General features: G+C 50.1%; 1 protein-coding gene across 1 annotated transcript in view; it reads right to left on the bottom strand.

Annotated features, from left to right (window-relative positions):
* The window catches only part of Polr1a (RNA polymerase I subunit A), a 63,045-nt gene that overhangs the window by 4,579 nt on the left and 33,732 nt on the right, over positions 1-24,734 (bottom strand). Inside the window, exons 15-29 of the mRNA XM_052173897.1 lie at positions 20,271-20,420; positions 19,244-19,427; positions 18,068-18,150; positions 17,801-17,959; positions 15,849-15,947; positions 14,119-14,271; positions 12,750-12,832; positions 10,429-10,594; positions 9,495-9,716; positions 8,610-8,824; positions 7,872-8,039; positions 6,972-7,107; positions 6,408-6,565; positions 1,864-1,990; positions 498-608 (exon numbers count right to left, since the gene is read on the bottom strand). Of these exons, the coding sequence (XP_052029857.1) occupies positions 498-608; positions 1,864-1,990; positions 6,408-6,565; positions 6,972-7,107; positions 7,872-8,039; positions 8,610-8,824; positions 9,495-9,716; positions 10,429-10,594; positions 12,750-12,832; positions 14,119-14,271; positions 15,849-15,947; positions 17,801-17,959; positions 18,068-18,150; positions 19,244-19,427; positions 20,271-20,420 (2,214 nt within the window). The remainder of the gene's footprint in view (positions 1-497; positions 609-1,863; positions 1,991-6,407; positions 6,566-6,971; positions 7,108-7,871; positions 8,040-8,609; positions 8,825-9,494; positions 9,717-10,428; positions 10,595-12,749; positions 12,833-14,118; positions 14,272-15,848; positions 15,948-17,800; positions 17,960-18,067; positions 18,151-19,243; positions 19,428-20,270; positions 20,421-24,734) is intronic.

Below are 24,734 nucleotides of genomic sequence, written 5' to 3'. Positions count from 1 at the left end.
AGACGCAGGCAGTCGGTGCAGGTCCCAGTCACCTGGATGTCACCTCTGGAACACCCCAGGCCCCGCTGGCCCGCACTAGCTTCTCTGCTCTGCCCTGGCCAGCTTCCTCCATCTGCCGTCCTTCGCCTCCCCTGTGTCAGCCGCCACTCGGTCCTGATGTCCCCTCAGAGCAGCTCACTTTTCACACAGCCGCCCTGGATGACCACTAACCCGAGAATCCCCCAGCCTCTCTGATCTTCTCTCATGACACTTGGGATAGGTTTGGGGGCAGTGAGGGAGATCACATTGTCACTGGACAAACAGCAGACACTAACTTCTTGTCAGTGTTCTCCGGGTCTTTGAGTCTGACTCTCAGGGTTAGCCAGAGTCTAAGTAAAATCCTGTCTGTTTAATTAAGAGGTACGCTGGACTGGTGGGTTCCCAGTGTGACACAGTGGCATGGGCGGGGGACACTCCTTATGTGTGAGCACAGCTCGCACCCTGCCAGCACCCCTCACCTCTTCTTCTTGCTTCTCCTTGCGTTTGGTGTCAGAAGCATCCGCGTCCCCCTCCTCAGCCTCAGCATCCACAATGTTCCCCTCCTCTTCTTCATCCCTTTCCTCCTCTCTCTGTAGTTTGAGGTCAAGGAGAGAAATGATCAGTTTTACTAATATCCAGCAGTCAGTGAATCCTTCTGCCCACTCGCTGGCCCGGCTGCCTAATGCTGTGGCCACCTTCCGACTGTTTATCTACCCACCTCTCCATCAGCCGTCCTCTAGCCACTCAGTCCCTAACCCAGCCCTCCTCCCCAGCCTGCTCAGCTAGCCTTGGGTTTGCGAACCTCTTTCCTGCTTGGTACCATACATCACTACGGGTTTGCCGGGGCGTCTGCGTCACTCTCGCACGTCACCTAGCTGCCCTCTGTCTTCCCTCCTTGCTCGCTCCTTAGTTCCCAAGGGCTTACCACAGTCTCTCCCCTGTGTTCACGTCACATACACGCCATTACCCTCTCTTGTATACCATAATATTTTGGTTAAAGGGGTTAGTGATACAGTTTAATGGTAGAGGGCTGCCCACAGTCATTACATGACATAAATATTGCTCAAACATTGTGGGTGGGAAGGAGAAAGCTGTCTTTTCCCTTCCTGGCCTTGGTTCCTAGTTTCTTTGCCTCTGTCTGGCAAAGTTTAACAGTCGTGTCGATCTGTGCTTGAGTTACTGAAATGGCAGAGCCACAGGACAAGAGGAACCTAGGACAACTTTTCTCTGATCTAGGCCCAGAGACAGGTGACAGAGCGAGGCAGGGCATTCCCAATCCATGTGACAAGCACCTGAGCAGGCCCTCTCATCAGCACCGGCCTCTGTTTGCGCCCTAGAAGTGCCCTGGTCCCTGGCCTTAGGGACTTCCCACACTACTTCTTATCTGGACCATGTCTTCCTCTCCTGCTTGGCCACCAATAGTTTTTCTTCCCTTTTTTCACTGTGGTTCAACTTATCTGCTTCAAATCACTTTTTCAGCCAGTGCCTTGGTGCTTTGGGGGAAGTTAAAAGTTTGAAAGGAAAATAAGAACTTTCAAAGGCTCAGTGCACCATCTTTGGGATGGACATCTTACAGAGTCTGCAGGTCTCACCCAGAGCTGAGCAAACATTGCTGTAAGCCTCACTGGCCTGGCCCATCGTGCCTGGGAGGAAAAGTGCAGCTTACTGGGCGAGGGCAACATACATGCCGAGGTACATGGAGAGATGAGCTAGCACCACGAAGTCTTGCAGAATGCTGAGAACAGTCATAAAACCTCCCGAGAGAAGCCCCTACGGAAGCCCTCCAAGCCTCTCAGCCTTGAGATCAGTCCCGTGCACCTCACAGGGTTCCTGGCATTTGCTTACCCGATTCCTCCCCGAGTCCTCATTGTCATCGAGGTCCTTCTGTGTAGCTCTCCTAGTATTCACACTTCTGAAGGCCGATGCTTTGCTATTCTTCTTTTTGATAGCTTCCATTAGTAGCTTAAAGAATCTGTATGAGAAGAGAGCCATCCACCCCATCAGGATAAGTGTGTCTGGCCCTCTCCATGCTAAAGGATTTGCACAGGAGCCAGCTCACGGGACTGAGGCCAGTCTCCCCTCCTCTACCTTCTACTTGCTGAGTCAGAGAGAACACCAGTTCCATACTCCAGCCTGCGCCATCTAGATACACTCTGCCACTCTTAAACTAACGTGCCTCAGACTGTGACAGACAGGTGCCTGCACTTTTTAATTTGTCTGGAGAATGTGGGTTTTAGTACGGTGCAACCACATGTCAGCCATCATTACTTTCCTTAAGGCTTGGTAGAGCTTGTATTTGGTAAATGACGGTAAATGACCACTGTGCTTGTCATCCACCAGAACAGCAGAACCAATGGTAAGAGATGGGAACACAGCCCGGGACAGCCCACCCCCTCCCAGACATCTGTAGTATCTCAAGAAAGTAGGTCTGTCTGGCTCAGAGGAATCTGCACCCTCATACATGGAAGCCCCAACAACTGAATGAACAAGAGAAGACATTAAAGTGTGCTGGGACTTCAAAGGGTAACACAGTGGACTTTGTGGCATGGTCACACCAACAGGTCAGACCCAAATCTATCTGAAGAACCCCTGGGTCCCTTTCTTCTTCTCCCGGAGTCACCTCCCCCACACCCATTTTAAGGGTCCCTTGGATTTCAGCCTGGCCAACTCCCACTTTTTTAAATAACCTCTCTCTCCTGTGAGGCACGTGGAGCATCCCAAAGTGGACCGAGTTAACCATACATCATCCAAGTTCTCACCCAAGCCCTGCATTCCTCCATCCTATGATCTGAGTGCTATTCTGTGCCTAACCCACACTAATCCTATATGCAAGAGAATGATAAAGACAGGCTCCCAGCCTGGAGACTTCATTTGAAAAGCAGTAGGTCAAATGTTTTACTATTTTTGTCATTAAAACCTAAAGAATGTCATCCTTCCTGTTTTTTTTTTTTAAAGATGTACGGATTTTATATGTTGAGCGTCTGCATGCATGTATGTATCACGTGTGTGCCTGGTACTCATGAAGTCCAGAAGAAGGTGCCAAATTCCCTGTACTTGAAGTTACAGATGGTTGTAAGCCACCATGTATGTGCGGGAATCAAACCTGGACAGCTGCAAGGGGGCTCTTAAGTTCTGTGCTAACTTCCCAGCCATTTTTTTTTAAACTTTTCAAAGAGAGTACAGTTTATCTGAGACCCACTAATAAATAGACAGGCTTGTTCACCAGGTGCTGAGGAATGGGGGCAGGAGAGTCGGCAAAGGGGAGGCAGGGCAGTCCCAGGACTGGACAGACACAGTTCATGTGGAAAGAGGAGACACTGGAGAAGGGTGAGAGCCTTGATCGAATATATTATATATATTATAAGGGCACACAGAGGAGATGGAATAAGGCAGAACACGGCGCCCCCCTCCAGAGACTAGGGTTAGCTGTCTTCAGGAACCTCTGCCCTGTCTCAGCACGGACACTCCGCTCTGAGGTTCCTTGCCCACCATTTGCAATGGTCCACATATTCCTCCTCTCAGGGACCCTCTGGGCGTCTGCACTCTCACCTCAGCAATACTCCCAGTCGTGCTGCCTTCCCCCAAGGCCAGGCCGTGTGTGAAGGAACTCCTCCACAATGTCCCCCCTCTGGGGCTCCTCTCTACCCTGCCTGCAGGAGGACAAAGGTGACGGTGGAGCAGCAGGATGCTTGAGGATGGCAGACAGCAGGGCCTCCCTGCAGGGGCTGCCAATGTGCTCTTCTGTGACTGTGCAAGGGCAAGGAGAGTGACGGCCCTGAGTGACTGTTCCGTGAAGGCCGTGCTACCCGGCAGTGCGGCAAATCAAAGAACAGGATATGCAGAGGAGGATATGCGGCATATGCAGAGGAGCCAACCATCCCATATAAACGACCACGACCTGGGAACAGGACCCTTCGGCGTTCCCCAATGTGCCTGTCACCATCCCCATGACCTGCTGCTTCAGGAGTCGCTCCTGCTCAGCTGCTCTGACTGCAGAGGTGGGCTGACCCCATGGCTGGGACAGGGGCAGAAGCTGCAGCCCGTCACTGCCCTGTCACTCAGCTCAGTGCTCGCTCCACTTCCCCACCCTGGCTACTCCTCCAGGTTAGCCACACAAATATTAGAGTGAAGGATGCCAGCAGAGACACCTGGGACCATTTGTGCTTATGTGCCTCCACCCAAGGACACCTGTTTGTTTCTGTTCCCTTTTCCTTCCATTATTTGTTAAAAGGAGGAAGGAGGGAAGGAAGGAAGGAGGAAAAAAAAGAAAGGAAGGAAGGAAGGAAGGAGGGAAGGAAGGAAGAAAGCGAAGCCTCATCCATAGATGAGAAGGGGAGAGGAAAAGAAAGGGGGGCAGAGACAGGAGAAGGGAAGGAAGGAGGGGCAGCTGCAGGGAGGTGGCTCTCATGTCGCCTTCCATTTCTGGTGAGCTCAAGGCCTTAATGTAGTTGAGTCGGCCTAGGCGGGCGGAGAACTCTAAACCGCAGCCCGCATTACAGGCAGCTCCTGCTTCTGTCTTTGCCTGAGACCTTGGCGGCCTGCTATGGACTCACTCAGACTGCTGCTGCCCAAAGGCACATGCCCTGCTCATCACAGCTTTTCAAGTGCACAAGCAAGACACCTAGGAGCTGAAAAAGTACTGCTGGGAACGAGCCAGGATGTCACTTGTAAGAAGAAACAAACAAAAAAGTGGTTTAGAGGCTGGTGAGACGGCTTGGTGGTCAAGAGGCCTTACTGCTCTGTTAAGACCTGAGCTTGGTTCCCACAGCCTATGTTGGGCGGTTCACAACTGCCTACAACCCCAGCAGCAGGGAGCCCTGACACCCTTGGCCTCGATGGACACCTGCATACAGCACACACACACCCATACGCAGATACACACCATTAAAATAATACAACTACATCTTTTTTTTCCTTCCATAAGATAGACAGAACTCTATGCTCAGCTGGCTTGTCCCTCATGGTGTCCTTCCTGCTTGACAGCCAATGCTTCCAGGGTGTAGAGAAATGGGGCAAGCTGTCAGCTCGGCCTCCTCTCAATCCCCCTCAGAGGCCCAGTGGGCTCTGATTCTCTCCTCTCAGAAGAACTTCCAGGCCGGCGCAATACCCGCTGTACGCGGGAGCCCTGTCTTCTCTGGTAATTAACAAGCTGGCAGGCTGGAGCCCGTTCTGTGCTCCTGTCACGCTGTCCAGTGTCCCAGAGCACATGAAGGGACAAAGCATGTGCTGGGAATAGATGCAGAGGCCCTGATACCAGTGCAGTGCAGCGCAGGACAGCACAGGAGTGCCGGCTGAAGCAGGGCTTCTTTCTCTGGCCTGCCACTGCTTCTCTGGATCTGCGTGAGCACGCCAGTGTGCATACAGAGCTCAGGACAGACAGGGAGTCAGTGACCTCCTTCCATTATATGAGGCCCTAGGGACCGAATGCCAGGCTTGGTGACACTGCCTTTACCCACTGAACTGAGCCATCTTACTGTCCTGGCTCTCTACAAGTTAGCAGCTCTGGGGAGACCTGAGATCCTGTCTACACAAAAAGCAGTGGTCAGAGGCACATGGCCAAATCCTGTAGGTGATGGCATCTCTTTTGCTTGAATGCATTAAACATATATTTACTAGTTGCTGATGCTTGAACGCAAGGAGACTGATTTTCTTTCCCCTTCCGCTCACACAAAGCAAACGTTTGTTAACAAGAGAGCAGTAGGAGGAAAGCCTTGCTTTTTTGAAATCATTAGATCCAGGTGCCCTGGTCCACATGCTTGCACATGAGAGCCTTCCCCCCCAAAACAGGTTCCACACTCTGCCAGTGTGTGTCCTCCCAGACTGCTTTACCACCACTGGGCAAAAAGCAAGTTTTGGTGACTCTTCCCACACTTCTGATCTTGTATCCTCCCTCACCCTTATGGCCTGTGCTTTCAAATCCAGTAACCTGAACTTGAGGGGAAAAGAAGTTCATTCTCCCTAGCAGATAGAAACCAGAATTCCTACAGTGAGTATCTATTTATAAAGTGGTTTAGAAACATGTCACTGGCTCCCTATCAGCTGGCAAGATGTGAAGGAGGAACCACATTATAGGCTGAAATCACAGAATCCCACTTTATGCCGCATGCTGGTCTGAACCACAGAAGCACCACCCTGATGAGGCTGCTCGTGCTTCCCTACAGGTCCTTTTGTACCGTAATACCACAAGCAGGAGAGGACTCACCAATCCAAGACAAGCTGAGGCGATAATAAGTAATAATAACTACGAAGGGTCCCACGTACAGTGCAGACTGGGGTGAGGGGCCACATCAGGTGGCAGGGCCTACTGTCCTCTGAAACACTTCCTTCGTAGGTTCATGCCAGGAGTGCTCCACAGCTAAAGTCAGAGACACACACAGCTGAGTCCTGACCTGGTTTCCATGAAGTGCAAGATGTCCTCAGGTCTCAGGCACTTCTCCTGCTGGTAATACGCATATGGCAGGAACTGGAACCGGAGCTCATACACTCGAAATTTATTCTGTTTTTCTCCCATAGAGAAGGACTCCTGGATGTCAATTTTCTGCAATACCTAGAACCAGATGGACACAGAGAATCTGACCTGTTCAGGCCTCAGATGATTGTGCACTGCAACTGGATCGCAAGACAGCAAGTCTGAGGGGCCACAGCCCCGAACTGCAAAGAACCCCAAGTAAGCTCTGCCTGTGTAAATTGTTGGGGGTGTGCTCCAGGGAACAGCCCTGCAGTTTGCTAAGTTAACCCAGGAAGCATTCTTACCGCAGTCTCCAGGCAAATGCTATGGAACTAACAATTATCTTAAAAGCTTCTTGCCCTATCCCTGTCTAGCACCTGGCAGAGACAGTGTCTGTCTCCTGGGGGGAGTCTGGAACTAAGACGCCAGTAGACTGCTCTGTTGTGGTCGGAGGAGGCAGGATTAGGCCTCCACCCAGCGCGTGATCAGTATGAAAGGCGGTTACCTCTCCTAGGCACACCCTGGTGAGCTGCTTCTTCAGACTCTTCACTCTCTTCAGTGCTTTCTTGGTGCTGAACACAGGCACGCTCATCATGGGTGTCTTGATGTTGGCACTGGCCACCATGAGAATCTCCCTCAGTCTGTCAGAGAATAAGGACACATCTGATCAGAGGCAAACAGGTTTTCTTGTTCACCTGAAAACTCTTAAAGACGGCAGTGTTCGGGATACGACAGAGGAGTGCGTCCTATCAGTCACATGTCCTGTCCTGCCTGGTTCCCTGCTGGACCAGCTCCTCGTGTGCAGTTACAGCTAAAGCTCGCTTCCATCACCATTCCCTGCGGCCAGCAGGCACTTAGAGAGCTCACCAAACGAGAGACAGAGGAGAGCGCAGACTAGAGAAGCCTTCAGCCCCGCCACCCTAACAGCAGCCCAGTGGGCTCAGCCTCCTGCAGTCATGGGAGGGAACCCTCACGCTGACAAGTTGGGGAAGCTTTCCAGCATCAATCTGCCAGAGTGGAGAGTGCACGGAGGAAGCCAGCAGTGTGGGCCCATGTTAGCCGCTTCCCCAGCCATTGCCACACTGCAGTGTAGAGACATGCACCCAAAGGGCCGGGGCCACAGGAATGACGCTCCTGGGTCGGGCAGCCAGCCAGGCGGCACTGTGTTGGAATGGACCATGGTCTCGTGTGTGAGGTCTTGCAGGTCTCTGGTAACCTGATGAAGGGAGTGGCAGCAGGATCCGCAGAAAGCACTCTGGCTCCAAATAGGCTCGAGAGTCCATACTAGAGGACTTACTCTCCCGCTCACCAGCCCCGCCCCCCCTTGTCCCTCTCATAGAATGACGCCTTTCCCAGAGCAACAGGGCAGGCTGACAGTGGCAGCGCACCTCCTTGTACCCCATACCTTGGAATGCCCAGGGTGACGTTCATCTCGCCTCTGCCTGCAAAGTGGAAGGTGTTCAGTGTCATCTGTGTGGAGGGCTCTCCGATGCTCTGGGCGGCCAGGAGACCAACAGCCTCGCCTGGGTCACACAGCGAGCGCTGCCACTTCAGCTGCAGTAAGGTTCTCAGCCTGAAGGCACAGGGGACAACAGCAGGAATCAGGAGCAGGTATCAGACTGCCCACATCAGAAACCAGACACGCAAAGCCCTGGTTGGTTCCTTGGTTAAACTGTTCAGGTTTGCCACAAGAACATCATGTGCCCTGGCCAGGCCAGTGACAAAGGCCTCTGGGCAGTGGTTATTTTGGAACCATTCACATTCTCTCCCCCCTGGAAATAGGTTCAGGTTTACCAAGCAGTCAGACGTAGAGGAGTGCATCTGCATGTGTAAATCACATCCATCTTATGCAGTGCCTTCACTGCATAATTCTGTAATGTACTAACCATCCTTCTCAGATGGCTCGCCCATTAGCAACCATTATCTTACACGGAAGGAGCTCACACAACAAACCGGGATGCGTATGAACAACTGAGTGCGAGGGCAGTGCCCACGTGGAGGAAGCCACAGAGCTATCTCTATGTAAGTTCTTCTATATGCCTTTGAAGGCAAAGGAGACCTTCTGGGGTGCAGGTGAAGGCTGCCTCCCTCTTCTGGAGCAGACTGGAGGCTCACACACCAAGTCACAGATCGATGTCCTCACCTGTCGAGGGAAAGCTCTGATTTCTTGTAGTTTTTCTCTGCTTGAGCTGACCATTCCTGACTGTAGTCATCAATCTTCTTTTCAAATGTTTCAGACACAGATGCAAAGTAGATGTCTGGGCGCCACACGGAAAGGCATGGGTCGGGACAAGGGGCAGCCCTCTTCTGGTATTTCCATCGGCTCTGCTCATCCAACTCATACCACATCTGTAACATCTGGACAGACAGCAAGACACGTCTTAGCTACGCAGGAAGGCATCTGGACAGGCGTCGCCAACTCCAGGCACAAGACTCAAAGGACTGGCTCTGGAGGAGGGCAGGGGGAGCTCAAGGCAGGCACCTGGCTGGCTGTGGTGACCTAAGAACCAGCTCAACACTTAAAACAGGGACAGAGCCTGTCCCATGGCAAGGTGCTAGCCAAGATGATTTGCGCAATTCATCTTGGCCTGTCCAAAGCACAGTAGGGGCACGACATCATTACTTCCTGTCCATTGAGATTCCTCTGAAGTCAAATGGTGGTGTTCATGACTATGGTATAAGAGGCAAAGACCTGTCCCAGGCAACCATGACACTCAGAGTGAGGTGACTACTAAGTGCTAGTTAGCACATCTCTCCCAAACCCAGGCTGGCCCTCTCTCTAGCAGGCCTCCATCCAGAGCTCTGTTCACTTCTAGTGACTGGTCTCCCTGATCGCTCCTGCCCATCAAAGCCCTAGCCCTAGCCTAGCCTAGTGACTCCTTCAGCCATACTGCTCATACGTTCAGTGAGTCTACTAGTCATAGTGGTTACCAGGAGTCCCATGGCTACCGGAGGCATCTGGACTGATAACACACCCTATCGGAGGCCTGAACATCCAGGCACTGTGGACACAGCCTCCCCATGTTACCTGCTGGGCCTCTGGGCTGCGGCCATTCTGGGTCTTGCCCTTCAGGTTCAAGGCTTTCACAGCTGCCTGAATCTTCTGGGAAAAACTCAGGAAGGCGCCTGTTCTCAGCAGGGCACTGGAATGCTTGTGATGCCATTTTTTAATGGCTTTGAAGTGGCGGAGCACTTTCTGGGGATCTGCTCTGGATAAAACTTCATGAAGATGCTTGGATTTCAGTATCACCTAAATAAACAAACCACACAGGCAAGATGACAGCATGAAAAAAGGACCACATGACATGACTTCAAGTGACCCCAGCAAGGTGCATAAGAAGACTACTCAGATCACGTCCCAATAAAGCCTTAGCCATTGGGAGAGATCAGGTCACTAAGAACAGGAAGAGGGAAAGATGGCCAGGGTCCTGGGACAGGAGCCACTAAGGTGAGGCCGGGCCAGGAGTGAAAGCCTTAGTTCTGCCATCAGAGCCGAGCCCTGGACAGCTCTTTTCCAAGCTGAACACAGGGTAACTGGTCAGTCCACGGCAATGGCCGTGACTTGGCATTAAGAAATAAACCAGTTACAGACATGTGTAAGCTGGGCCTGTGTTCAAATCCCTGCTCCATCTCCCACCGGGTGGCTTTAGCATTTAGCTGCTTTAGCTAAACTGGGCAGAGGGTTGCTACAGCCCCCGACTACACCAAGGAGGAACCCAGACTTGCTGTTTCAGTCTGAGGTCCAGCACCCCGCTCCCCAAAGGCAGCTACTATTCCACAGACACTCATGTGTGGCCACGGCCGTGTATGGCCACAGGCTAAGGAGCAGCTCTGAAAGTACCAAATTCTTTCGGACACTGGTTGGGGCTTTACGAAGAAATTTCTGGCTTTTCCCAGTGGTCACATAGACGGGGTGGCAGGGCACCAGCCATCACCCACAGGCACCAGGGGTCTGCCGTTACCTCATAATTGCTAGCCAGAAAGGGGAACTGCTTGGGCTGTAGGAACTGTGTCTTGGGGATGTCCAGGCCGTCCTCCCCATACAAGAACTGTACCACGCTGCCATCGCTATCCCGGACCGTCAGATCGTACTGGATGACCAGCCCCTCCAGGTGCTTGATGATACACCTGTAAGGAAACTCCCTGTTCAGTGGCCTCAGCAAACACCTCTCAGGGTGGCAGTGAGGGGGAGGGGCAAGGGGAGGGGGTGAGGAGGGAGTGGGGGGAGGAGGAGGGCGGCTGTTCCAGGAAAACCTCTAGGACAGGCCACTCCCAGTGCCCAGGCCCTGGGACCCAGTACCCAGAGGCTACATTCCTGCCTGTTTTCCAGGGAGAGCACCTCAGTGGTGTGGTTGCCACACTCCCAAGTCCAGGTTCCCATTTAGCTCGGCTGATACAGCTGCTCCCTACCCCTCCCCTCTGCTGTATCTCAGGGCTCTAAGGGACCAGCCAGCATCCTTAGACTCATAGGCAGGCAAAGAGGGGAAGAGAAGGAAGACTTCTTAAACTGCCAGTGTAGAGACTGCCAAGCAAAGCAGCAGCATCAGGAACTAAATGCTGACATGACGCCCCACCTGAAGACCGCTGTCTTCTGTCCTCTCTGGCAGTTGGCTCCTCCCCCTCTTTTGCTTTCTGATGATCACAACTCAACGGTCACAACTCAACATCTATCACAGTTTCCTAAGACCCTGTTTTCTGTCCCCCAGCATCCAAGCCAAGCTGGAAGGGTAGAGTTCAGTTTTAGCCACTTCCATGATGTTTGACTCAGAGCCTGGCAAGTTGATGCCAAACACCAGCTCTCCTTTCACCACACATGGTGGCGATGATGTCAGTCTTTGGCCCGCTGCTATGCTGGCCTTAGGGGGTCTAACAGCTGTCCCTCATGTCCATGTCTCCAGACTGTTTCTCTGAGCTCCAGGTCTACCGGTCCACTGACATATCTACTTTGAATCTCCTCCTGTCAAACCACAGACAGCCATATGCCCCTCTCTGCTACAGTATTCCTTCTGCTTCCCACAACTGCGCTGTGCTGCCTTGCAGGCCTCAAACGGGCAGTGAGCAGTTTGGTGCCTTCCCCACTTCCCTACCTGAAGCCCGCGCTGTGCTTCCTCCTGCCTGAGCCCTCATGAGCTCCCACTGGCAGGTGAATTCAGCTAGGCCCCAGTGGCTCTGGCTCCTCTGGTCAGCCAGAGATACCGACACCCTCCTCTATTCTTCTTTCTATGGGTTTCCACACGTGGATCCTACCATGTGGAGTTCACCCATCATGTGCTTCTCAGATTTTCTTTTGCTACACTTGTACACTTGAACAATTTAGGGGGAATGGAGGTCTAACCTTTGCTCACACAAAGGTCAGGTAACGCAGGCCCCTGGGGAGAAAGGGGGCTGACCTCACTTCCCTGACATTACTTGTGCACTGCCCACTCCACAGAAGGGCTTCTTACCAACAGATCACTCAGGAGTGTCCTCAACTCTTTACTCTAATGCCAAGGAGTCAGGAAGGAAGACACCAGAACATGGTATAGAGGCTTGGCAAGTCTGAGCTCAGAAGAAATGTCAAAGCAGTAACCGGTATGCAAAGCTTCAAGGGGACGTCGGGAAGGAACTAGACTCCTGTCACCCTGCCCATAGCCCACAGCGCTCAGCGTCGCAGCTGGAGAGGCCTGGGGTTTGCAACCCCTCGGTTTCATATCATTATTCCCACTAGCATACATTCTTTGGGCTCGGATCCTTCCGTCTACACAATAAGGCTAGGTGCAAGACTGTTTCTTTCCTTACCAGAGAGAAAAGGAAAGGTCTCGGCCCCCCAGGATGACCCCTCAGGAGACAAGGACACCCGTTAGAGTGCTCTGTACTTCTCCCAGGTTGCTGACCTCTCAGACAAAGAACAAACTCATCACTGCCATCCAGGCACGTCTAGCCTTTGGATACTGTTCATTATGTTGTCGTCTACAAAGTTCACCCCTAAGAACTGTGTAACCGAGCTTTATATATGCAAAAAGAATCCCATACTCTTTGATGTGGGGTTACAATTTTGTGTTGGGTTGTGTTCAGATATTTTGAGGCATATGCAGTTCACAGGTAAGGCACTGTAGAACTCAGGGCCTACTGTGTAAACCTCTGAAGTCAGGTTCCACCAGCATGTAGAAATAAATACTCTGTGCTATTTTCTGTCTCAGGTCAGACATGGAGACATTTATATCATCTAAAGAATGCACACGGCAGGTGCAGGGTCCTGGGACACCAACCCCTATCAGAGGTCTACAGGTACTTTTATTTTTACCTTTGGAGATAGCCAGAACGGCTGGTTTTGACAGCAGTGTCCACCAGGCCTTCTCGCCCCGCCATGCAGTGGAAGAAGAACTCCTATGGGAAAAATGGGAGCCCAAGGCAGCAGTGAGAACCATGCATTTCCTAGAGGGCCGCTCAGGGCCATGCTATGCACCCTTTCCTAGCCACGCAGACTGTTCATTTCCTGGATCCTAGAATCCTGGCCTTCGGAACCCCAATAGCTCCTAAAGACCTGTGGTGCCTTGGGATTGCTCTCTTCCTGCCTGAGGTAGAGGGACACGTGGATCAAAAGCAACAGGAGCCAGAAGCCCTAAGTGCTCCCTCCTGCATCCTCAGGACACCGTATGCCACCGTGCCAGTGAGAAGCGTGCTGTGGCTCACCACCGTCCTGCAAATCCCAGACCCGGATTCTGCAGTTCCAAGTGTTCCCTAAACTTCTCTGGTTAGTTTTGAGATACAGTCTTCATATGTAGTCTAAGCTAGCCTTGTAATCCTCCTGCCTCAGGCTCCTGACTAACTGGGATTATAGTTGAGAGCTATATGGTAGCTTACATGCCCAGCTCAATGATTTTCTGATATCCTAAGATAAAAGGTGTGGGTTCTGCATCAACCCACTAATATCTCTTGCCTATAGACTGTGGGTGGTCCTGGAAATGCTTGTGAGGGGACAATGGTGGAAGTCTCTAGAGAGGTCAGCAGCCTTACAAACGTTCACTCTAGACCCAGCACCCTCTTACAACACCATGTACAACACGTGCACAACCCAAGGGAATGACATCCAAAAGGGGGTTTCCTTAGGGGAAAACTGTATTTGCTGAAGCAAAACTATATAGCTGCTACAGATGTCCTACTATTATGGAGTGAAGGGAGAGAACAGAAAATAGGGACTTCATGAAATCAATCTCTACCATGCTCCTTTCGGTGATATAAGCACCTTGGTGACTGATACTTCCCCCTTTGGCTGCTTCTGAAGCAGCTAAGAACTGGCTTAGAGGGACTATGTTATAGAAGGGGTGAGATCAAGATCTAGTGTGCCCTTTCATGTTTTTGTTGTTGTTGTTTTGGGGAGGTGTGAGTGCTTGCTAAGTAGCTTTGGCTGGACTCAAACATGACAATTCTCCCTTGGCATGTACTGGGATTACAGCACGAGCCAACACTCAGGCTCCATGTTTTCCCACTCACAGGATCACAGGCCTACTGTAAGCACTTTGCTGGCCCGAGTATCCCAGTGGGGATCTCCACGTGCTCTGGCAGGCGAGCCTTTAACGTTTACCACTTGGTTGTTCTTGTGCTATTACTAATGAGGCCACAAGTCACCACTCCTAGGCATAGAACTGAGGGGAAATGCCAAAAATACATACAGGAGGCCTGATACCGGTAAGGAACCTTCCAGTGACAAAGCCACCAGCCCTGGGGGTGAACTCGTAAGGCTCAAAGCAGGGCAGTGACTTGCCAGACGCCATCAGTGGGGGTCTCCGACCTTCCAACTCAATTTGGCCCAGCAGGCAAGAGATCTGGGGAAACAAAACACAAGTGACGCAAAGGTTTGAGTGCTGAGTGACACTCTGTCCAAACAGGACTTCCAGCTTTCCCTCAGGAAAAGCATTTGGAAATGATGTTGGACCTGAAGGCCAATCTAGATGCTTAAACAAGCTAAAGAACATTCCAAGAAAAAGTTGGCTGTGCTCCCCCCCCGCCCCCCCCCCACACTTGAGGACAAGCAATACCTAAAAGAAACTGTGACTTAGACTCACCAAGTTATACCTGGGAGTGCCTTGAGGTTTGCCCTGCTTGGTTTTTGCTGTTGTTTTTTTTGTTTTTTGATAACTTTACATAAGCCAGAATTATCTGGGAAGAGGAACCCTAATCGAGAGAATGTTTCTATCAGGCTGCCTGTAGTGCATTTTCTCAGTTAATGCCTACTGTGGGTGGGCCAGCTCACCACCTGGGCAGGTGGTCCTGAGGAATATAAAAAGGCAGGCTGCGCAAGCCACTGGGCAAGTTAGAAAGCAAGGCTGCTCTGTGGCGTCTGGTCTAGGTCCTGCATTGGGTTTGTGTCCTGAGTTCCCTTCGTCACGGAATTGTAAGATATAACCAATTCCTCCCCAAGCTGCTTTTGCTCACGGTGTTAATCACAATAAAAGCTCTAGGAAAGGGTTCCAATGGGGATATGGAGTCCAGAGGGGAAAATCATCCCAGAGCCTGAGAGAAGTCAGCCTGCTCATCTGCTCAGCCTCTCAAGCCCACAGTCCTGGCGCCCACCTAGGATGGTGCAGACCCCCTACGAGCCCCCAAGGATTGAAAACAAAACAAAACAAAACAAAAAACCCATATCAAAACAGACACTAAGATCTGTGAAAATGTCTCCATAAAACCAAGGAACTCGGGGGAAATAATGAGACTCAAGGAGTAAATGATCCCTAGAACAATGCTTACAATGGAAATGAAAACAGATCATGCAACATTGTAAGATTCTGTGTGTGGCGTGTGTGTGCATGAATTCCTGTGTGTACTTGTGAAGGCCAGTGGTTGACACTGGGTGTTTCGTTAATCTCTCTTCACCTTTTTGCTTTGTAACAGGGTCTTCCACTGAACCTGAAACCCATCGACTTGGTTAGCATGGCTGACCAGTGACCTTTGGGAGCTGCCTCCCCGCCCATAAGAAAGGGACTACATGAACTGCCGTGTCCGGCTTTTGGCATGGATTCTGGAGCCCTGAATACAGGTCCTTGGGCTTGTGAAGCAAACGCTTCAGTGACTGAGGCATGTCCTTATTTCAACGTCAAGATTTACACTGAAATTCTGCATATACAAATGATACGCGGATATAACATGCATATATACACAGACCAATACTTGTTGTTATAATACGTCTCACACGGTATGTAAACTACCTGCATATTTGTATCAGCTCTGAGTCCTGGCAGTGCTTGCACCTGCACTGACTACTAGATGCTTCAGGGCTTTTTAGTCTTTTTAGTTATATTTCACATGGATTGAAGATGTTTTAAAAGCAGAAATGAACCTGAAAGCTGAACTCCGACATCCGCCCACCCCTCTGGCAAACTGTGTAAGCTACTTTGGTTCATACTTGCATCGTGTTCACGGTTGACCCTTTGGCTCCCGACTGCACCATCATCTGCAGGTTGTTCTCGGGGAACTGTCTGTGCAAGCCAAAAGGCATACATGCCTGTGGATTAAATCAACACGCTGGTCAGTGACTTCATCGTTTTTGAAATCCCACATTCAGAAGGTAAAGCTATGACATAAAACCAAGAAAGCCAGAGAGAAGAGTATTTATTTTCAACTAAGGGCTGAACTACACTTATGACAAAGGAAAACTTTATCTGGATTATCCTTTCACTAAAACCTATGAGTGTCCAGACACAGGAGCCCAGGTTCCACTCACTGGCCAAATGGCACCAAAAAAGGAAGCATAAAAGGCCGAGAAGGGGGGTGGGGGGTGGGGTGGGAGGAGGAGGAAGCTGAAAGGATTGAGAGGATGTAGATGTGGTTTGAATAAGATTGGCCCAGAGACTCATCACCATGGAGTGGCACTATTTGAAAGGATTAGAAGGATCCTTGCTGGAGGAAGTGTCTCACTGGCAGTACGCTTTGAGGTTTCAAAAACCTATGTCTGTCTGTCTGTCTCTCTGCCTATGGATCAGGGTATAGAACTCTCAGCTACTTCTCCAGTACTATGACTGCCTATGTGGCACCATGTTCCCTGTCATGATAATGGGCTAAGTACTGAAACCAAGCAAGCCCACAATTAAATGCTTTCCTTTATAAGAGCTGCCTTACTCATGGTGTCTCTTCACAGCAATAGGGCAGTAACTAAGACACTAGATAAAAATAACATCTGGGCTGAAAAGAGAGCTCAGTGGTTAAGAGCACTGACTGTTCTTCCAGAGGACTCAGGTTCCCAGCACCTACATGGCAGCTCACAGCTGTCTGTAACTCCAGTTCCAGAGGATCGTCACCTTCATACAGATATACATGTAGGCAAAACATCAATGCATATAAAACAAAATAATCTAGGGTAAAGTACTAAGGAATCAGCCCAGGAAAGCACCATTTGGAACCCCAAAGAGCTAGCATCTTAAAATGCCCACACTCGCCTGCATGACACCAAGCCCTGGGCGGGGAAGCCTTGTCTCAGCACAAGGTCAGCAGCTGTAAGAAAGCCCACAGGGAGATCTGGGGGAGACAGCATGGGCTCTGAATCTGTTTCAGCCTTTGCCTGGACATCTAGACACCCAACTCAACACAGGAGGTGCAGAGCCTTGATTGGAAGAGGAAGCGAGCACATATATTCTAAGATGTGCTGTCAGCCCTGGTAGACAAGGCTCCCGCTTTCCCAGGCAGAGCTCTAAGGCTCCTCTAAATAAAACTTTCTACTGGGGAGGGCAGTCTTCTAGGCCATCAAATGAAAGGCAGGGGGAGGAGCCACAGACAAACTCTGATGTTGATAGTAGCCTTGTCCTCTCTTCCCTCGGGCCAGACCGGGTCTACCAGGCTGGCTGCTCCTCCAAACCACTAGGTAGGGAGCCCAGGCTCTGGAGTACAGGACGAGCACATGTGACCTTGACCCAGGCAGACTGCGTCTCCTTCTGAACTGCCATAGGAGGGGCTCGGCATTGTGCACATGGTCCTCACACATGCTTCTAGGCAAGGAACAACACAGAGCCCAGGCACACCACTTACTTAGGTCACACAGCAAGTACAAAGTACAACAGGAAGCCAAGCATCCACCCTTGGCTCTGCTGCATAAGTCAGAGACTTCTGCCTCTCACTCTGTGCATCCACCTCCAGTGCAGTGGTTCTACAGTCAGGCTCCTTTCTTCAGCCCCCTTAATGTAGCAACTCCAAAGTAAACACACTTAGAAATGCTGCACAAGGCCTTCCCAGACTCAACTTCAAATATCACCTAGTCGGACTGATCTAAAGGGCTCAGGGTGAGAATCAAATGTAATTAAAAACAAACCAACAGCAATCAGCATTCAAGGAGATGGGGATCTGTGCACTGTAGGCCAGGCTAACCTTGTTAATCTCATTGCTGTAATGGTTCACTTCCTCCTTGAACTTCATGTCAATCATGTTAAAATCCCTCTGGTCTTTGCCCAGATGGGCATCTTGCCACTTCCCTCGGATCTCATCACATGATGCAGCCTCTGGCAGGTTCAATGCAGCCCTGACAGCCTAGAGTGAAGAGAGGAACAGGAGGCTCTAGCCAAAGAAGGGTGTGGGTTTACCCTGTAAGGTCAAGTGGCCCTGGACGGCAGGCCCCAGCCTCCCAGTCCTCTTTACCCGGGGTCCACACTGGGCAGATTCTTCAATGATGCGCTGTCTCAACACATCTGCATTTGGCTTAACCAAAATGTCTTCCACACCTGCAAAGGCAAACAGAGTTCAACAGGGCCCAGGCCTAATGTCGCCCTGGTTTCTAAACTTGGTGATGCTCAGACTCAAAGCTGAGAGCCACAGATAAGGGAAACTCTGGAACAGCTCTATTAACATTAGTGCATGCTTACAGAGGCCTAAACATTAAAACCTCCCTTTCATAAGTGATACAATTAGGGGTCCAAACTGAGGTACACAGAAGGAAGCCGAGGCTTGAGTTTCAAACTTCTGCTTTTAGACAGAAGCTCTGCTGGCTACATCCAATAACTATATGAGGGATGAAATGGCCAGAGATTTTGGCTGTTCAGCAGTAGAAGAGAGGCTGACAGTGAGTATCCCAGGAACCCTGTCTTCAGCTGTATGCATGCATGCAAGCATGCATCCATGTCGAGTTTGGGAAATAGTCGGATGTTTAGAAAGGCCCACATCCTTTCGGTTAAACCCATCCTTTGACTCAAAGAACTGATTGCTCACCTGGAACAGTAATTTCTTTTCAACCCAACAATGTTTTGTATCTACTCATGAATGCCAGACTTAAGAGGTCCGAGTGGGAAGGCAACAACTGACTGTTTAAAAGCTAGAGCAAACCTCTGGAATTCCCATTACAGTGGCCTGGAAATCTAAGGTGATTGAAGACTATATGCCAGCAGAAAGAGGAAGAAATGATTCCTCTCCATGGAAGCCAAAAGCATAAAAGCAGACTCTGCATGAGGTCACATCCAGGCCGTCCTTGTCATGTTGACCTCTGCTAAGCAGGGCTAGAGTGAAGTTAGCCAGCCCTCCCACCAAGCTCTCCGCCCTCGGAGCACAGCCTTGTTTGCTCTGTCAACCCTCGGCATAAGGTCCCAGTGCATCCAAACCACTCCTGTTAGTGCCATGTGCTAGAAGAGCTTCAAGCACGGCTGTGGGTTAGGTCTGCTGTCCACTTGTGAGCTGGGTGTGGGAGTTTCTATCATAACGAGTCGGGTGAACAAAGGGGCAGGACGGGACTGGGGATGGGAGGGGTGGCAACACTGGCTGTGGAAAGTCAGACAGCGAGCGCTGATAGGTGAACAGAGCCAGGGCCGCAAGCCGAGCACTCACCCAAGGTGAAACCTCTATAGAGCTGTAGGTAGGCAGTGAAGAGGCGGGCTAGGCAGGTGAGAACCCTGCCGCTGGTCTCACCCCCATAGATCTCATAGCAGCAGTGCACCAGGCCGTAGGCAGAGCTCCCGTAGTGTGCCTTGTCCAGCACTCCGCAGAGCAGCTCCCCTTCCCTGATGATCACCTGTGCAGGGAAGGGTCATCAAAAATGGGCTGCAGGGGACATCTCTTGTAGGAAACACCCATATAAGCCAAGTACTATTTAGCTTTATTGTTTATGTCCCTCTACTGTGACCTGCCTCAAATCCTCCAGGAGAGAAGGGACTATAAGAAACTAATACATACTGTAGATGAGGGAGATGAACATACACTGGCTAAGCTTTTAACTGCACACAGTAAGTGTATGATCTCACAGGGAAAAGAGGAGGCTGCTGCTCCCAGTCTGCATAGGGCATCTGTGAGTCCTGACAAAGGGTGGGGGTGGGGTTCACCGGTAGAGTTCACGCTAAGTGTGCAGGGGACCCTGGCTCAATACCCAACACCCCAGGAAAGGAAAGAAAGAGGGCGAGGGAGGGAGAGGAGAGCAGGCCCTGTTAACAATACAGCCAGCTGCAGATTGACCATAGAGGCCTTAGTAGTCTTTGGTGAGCGTGCTCTCACGGGGTGATGCACTGAGAGTGGTCATGTTGGCCTTCCCTAAGTCTGGTTCCGAGTGTTTGGAGGTGGGATTTGGGAACCTCACAGCATCTGGCTAACTCACATCACTGAGGTCTTGAAGGGAAGCACAGTTCTATGCTGTAAGCACCGCAGAATCAGCACCGGCTTTGGGATGCCTTCCCAAATCAGCAGGTGTTTCATGAAGAGACAGAGGGCAGAGAGCAGCCCTGACCACATCTAAACTAAAGTGGATACCACCTTAGGGACAAACCTTGTCTTCTGAGGTGTGGCATCAGTTTTTGAACTTGTTTTTTAAGGTTAATCCGCCCACCTCCAGGAACAGAATCAGCTTTATAAAGGGCAGCTGTACCTGGGACTCACACATGGAGTCAGGGTCAAAGTCAGGAACAGGCCGGGGTTTTTCCTTCACCCAGGCTTTACTGCCGACTTTTGCCTTTCCAGATAAATTCAGGGGGGCGTACTCCTCTGGAATGATGTTTATGAGGAGGGTCGACACAACCTGGGAAAAAGAACAATATGGTGGAAGGGGAAGAAATAATTGCTCTTGTAGGATGCAGTTTCTAGTGCTCTCAAGGCACAGTAAGGCAAACAGGTCCTCTGATCGACAAGTCCCCCCAAAATACACTAAAGCATCATTGTGGAAGGATATCTGATCACACAGTGCACCCAAGATTGTGCTATTCTAGTTGCGGTCTGGCTCAGCCCTTAGCACACACCTTTAACCCCTCTGGCTGGAATACAGACACACCCTCAGCACACACCTTTAATTCCAAGCAATGAAGGTAAAGTTAATTTGTAAAAGGAAGCACTCATGTTTCAAAGTGATGTCAAAGTGAGGAAACAGAGGAAGATTTGACAGAATAGATGCCTAACGAGAGAGAGAGAGAGAGAGAGAGAGAGAGAGAGAGAGAGAGAGAGAGAGAGAGAGAAGGGAGGATTGTAAGAGGGAGCAGGTCAGAGGAGGAGGAAGAGGAGGAGGAGGAGGAGGAGAAGGAGGAGGAGGAGGAGGAGGAGACACTTTTACTGGGAGAGTTTTACAGAGACAGGTTGGAGAGACCAAACTAAACACAGGTGAAAATAGAAAGAGCCAGAAGATTAGAACATATTGCCAAAGTTAGCATGAGGCCAAGCAAAGCAACTGGGGGAGCCAGATGAGGGGCGGAGTGGGGTGGGGGTGGGGAGGCAGCTGAATCAGCTTGGAGGACTAGGCCTAGATTAGCAGATGGAGGCAGTAAGCTTCTGAGATGTCAATTACAGCAGGCCAATAAAAGTTACTTTTATACTTCATAGGATCTTTATTCCCTAATACACCTTATCCTAAAGTGAGTAATCTCTAAGACTTGCATTAAATTTCTGAATAGGTCAAAGGAAGGAGAGGAAAAATATAAATTGCGTTGGGGTCAAAGCAAATATCAGATAATGTGGTAAAATAATGGAAGTAAAGACCTAGCAAAGCTGAGAAAGATGGTGAGGCTCCTAAGACGCCCCGCCTGTCAGGATGGAACGCTGAGACACTCCTCAGTCATCCTCAAGTAGGGGACAATCACTACCGAGTTAGAGACTTCCTCCCACACAGAGCTTGTATTCTGAAGGCAAGGATGTAAAGACTAACTAAGGAGCTCCCCACGGGAGGCCTGAGCATCTGCCGGAGACAGAGTGAGACCACGTCAGGGAAGGGATGCCTGGGATGGTAGCGCTCTGAGGGGCACTGACGGACCCAGCATTGCTTGTTCACAGCCTGCAGATAAGATGCATTCATTCACTGGCAATTATCTACCCTGTGTTTACTATGACACAGGCACTGAGGAGAGAATGATGTTCCTTGGGGCCTTGGGCCTTGGGGATCCAGCTTTGGAGGAAACAGATCAAGGAAAAGTAAGAGTGGAGCGCCAGAGGGCATGGCTATGTTAGTAAAGAGGCCATGGGAGGCCGCAGCCAGTCGGGACAGTCAGATGAGGTCATGTGTTTCAGGGCAAGGGGCAGGAAGGGTGAGTGGAAAGGCTCAGCCTGAATGCGGAGTAAAATATCCGACTACTAGAGCCAAATGCCCTAACGGCACAGAACACGAATAGGAATGTGTTTCTTATAGTTAGGGGAGCAGAGAAGGACAAAACGGGGGCAGATTCAGAGTCTGGGAGCGCCAAGCTTTCTAGCTCATAAGTGAAGACTTCTTACTCTGTGGATGGAGTGCTTAGAAGACTCACAAGGGCACTAATCCCATTCATTCTGCTCCCATGACCTAAACATTTCCAAAAGGCCTCATTCTGAAATACTATCCCTGGGTGGGGGTGGGGAGGGCGTCGACAGAGTGAGGATTATAACATGAATCCTGAGGAAATAAATATTTAGACAAAGGATTATTCTGACTTAATTCCTTACAGTAAACTCTTAACCGTTTACTGTAAATACATTCCAGGTCTACATGCTGACAGATGTCACAGGTGTGTGTCACAAAGAACAGGTGCCACACTGATAAACACTGATAAGCCCACGACCTGGTACCAAGCTTTATACAGCTCAGCAACACGAGTAAACTGATGTACCAGACTTAATGTCAGCACTGAAAGGTCAGGGTGTCTTTCCGGAGTCAACCAGAAGGGTTAGCACTCAGCAAACAGTGGCTGACAGAAGGCCCGGAGAGGCACTTTCTCGCAAGCAGGTGTTCTACAGAGGGAGGCAGGTGTCCCAGAGGACAACAATGGACTGACCGGCTCTGGAAGAGTTACCAAGTACATTCCCTCAGAGGGAGAGGGTTGGGACACGCAGGACAGGTATTACAGGTTCTGGGGCTGGAGACATAGCTCAGTGGCTGAGAGCACTGGCCACTCTTGAAGGGGACCTGGGTTTAATTTCCAGCACCTATGTGGCAGCTAACTGCCTGTTAACTCCCATTCTAGGGGATCTGATGCCATCTTCTGGCCCCCAAAGGCATTACATATGGTATACAGACACACATGCAAGCAAAATACCTGTGTACATAAAAGTAAAAAAAAAAAAAAGACAAAAAAAAAAAAAACCCAAAAAACTATGTAAGAAGTAAAAATCAAGGAAGCAGCAGCACTGCCTTCAGAGCAGACGATGATGAGAAGGCTCCCCTCCCCCAGCTCAGTGCTACAGAGGGTGTCATGAGGGTGAGTGCAGAAAGGACAGGAATCTGGAGTAAAGTAAGAAACATCCAACCACTCACACACAGGGAAACGGCCTGCTAGCTCCCCCACAGCAGAGAGAACATCTGAAGAGTTCATTTCAGCTTTACACGGAATATCTAAGAAGTGGAAACAACCCTAGCTATCCATTTTCAACTAAAAGTGAATAAACAAACTGTAGCATTCCACATGATAGAATGCTTCTCAGTGAAGGAGTGATTAAATACAAGTTCAAAATTGACGGTCAAGTTGGGCGTGGGGGTGTACGACTATAATCCAGGCATTGGACAGCTGAGGCAGGGCTGACAAGTTCAAAGCCTGGACTGCATGGCAGGACACAGTACTAGGTAGGGGGACGGGAGTGGTGTGAAGAGACGGCTCAGTGGTTAAGACCACTGGCTGCTCTTCGGAGCACCGAGGCTTGGCTCCCAGCACCCACGGGGATCTGACACAATCTGCCGGCCTCTAAGGGCACCAGGCATGCATAGGATTTACAGACATATATGCAGATGAAATGTTCAGATACATAAACTAAATATAATGAGTATTTTTAAAACCTGTAGAACTTAATCACGGCTCACAGTTCTGAGCAGCAGCCACTATGATATGACCCCAATTGCATCCATTACTGGTAAGATTACGTGTCTATATTGAGAACAGACATGGAGAGGGAGGAAATCTTTCCTTTTATGTTTTTGTATTTCTGTTGGGCAACAAATTGTTTTTCCTAAATGTTTCTAGTTTTGGTTTGTTTGTTTTTTTTTTTAACTATTTCTACAATGAAAAATAATGGGAAAGGCAGACCTAACAACTAAATTTATTAAGGACAAACACAACAACTGCACTTTACATAAGCATAAAAAATAGAAAAATTAATAAACCATTTATAAAAGAAATCTAGAGTGAAGGAGAGAGCTTCTGGCCAGGGTACTGGTCAAGGACAGTGAGGAGAAGCAAACTTATCACATCTTACGCCAGGAGAGACAGACAGACAGACAGGGAGGGCATAGAGAAGGAGAGAACGCCCTAAGAGACCAAGATCCCACAATCTGCTTAGAAAGGACTTGGGAGCCATCGAGACGGCTGCAGGGCGAGGCATTTGCTATATAAACCTGACAACCAGGCTCAGTCACTAGACCCTCCTAAGGAACGAGAGAGCTGACTCTTAAAGTGAGCTGAGGACCAGTGTTAGGTTCGTGTCGCTCTGCTTCCTGACTGTGCATTCAATGCGGCCTGCGGCCTCAAGTTCCTGTCATGTCAGGTATATTGTCACAGCAGCAAGAAAAGTAACATCAATTCTAAACTAAATATTAGCAAGCCAAGTTCAATAGGTGTAATAGTTTAAATATGAACCATTTTTTCAAAAGCTCTCATGTTGAAGGCTCCGTTTATGATGGGCTACTGAAAGGTGGTTGGATCTTGAGCATGCTAACAAACATTATCACTGGGCTAAGCCACTGATGAGTTTACTGAACTGGCTATTTATTATAATAGGAGGTGTAAGCCACTGGACCATGTTTTTGAAGGGTCTTATCTCTTCAGCTTCTTGGTTCTTTCTCTGCCTGTCCTTGCTGAGTCCCTCTGTTCTACCATATGCTTGCTACCATGATATTTGACTCACCACACAAAGGTCCAGAAGCAACAAAGTGGCCAAAATGGCAGGCTCT

The sequence above is a fragment of the Apodemus sylvaticus genome, chromosome 2, assembly GCF_947179515.1.
Source record: "Apodemus sylvaticus chromosome 2, mApoSyl1.1, whole genome shotgun sequence".
NCBI classification, from domain to species: Eukaryota; Metazoa; Chordata; class Mammalia; order Rodentia; family Muridae; genus Apodemus; species Apodemus sylvaticus.
This window is presented reverse-complemented; position numbering and strand designations above follow the sequence as displayed.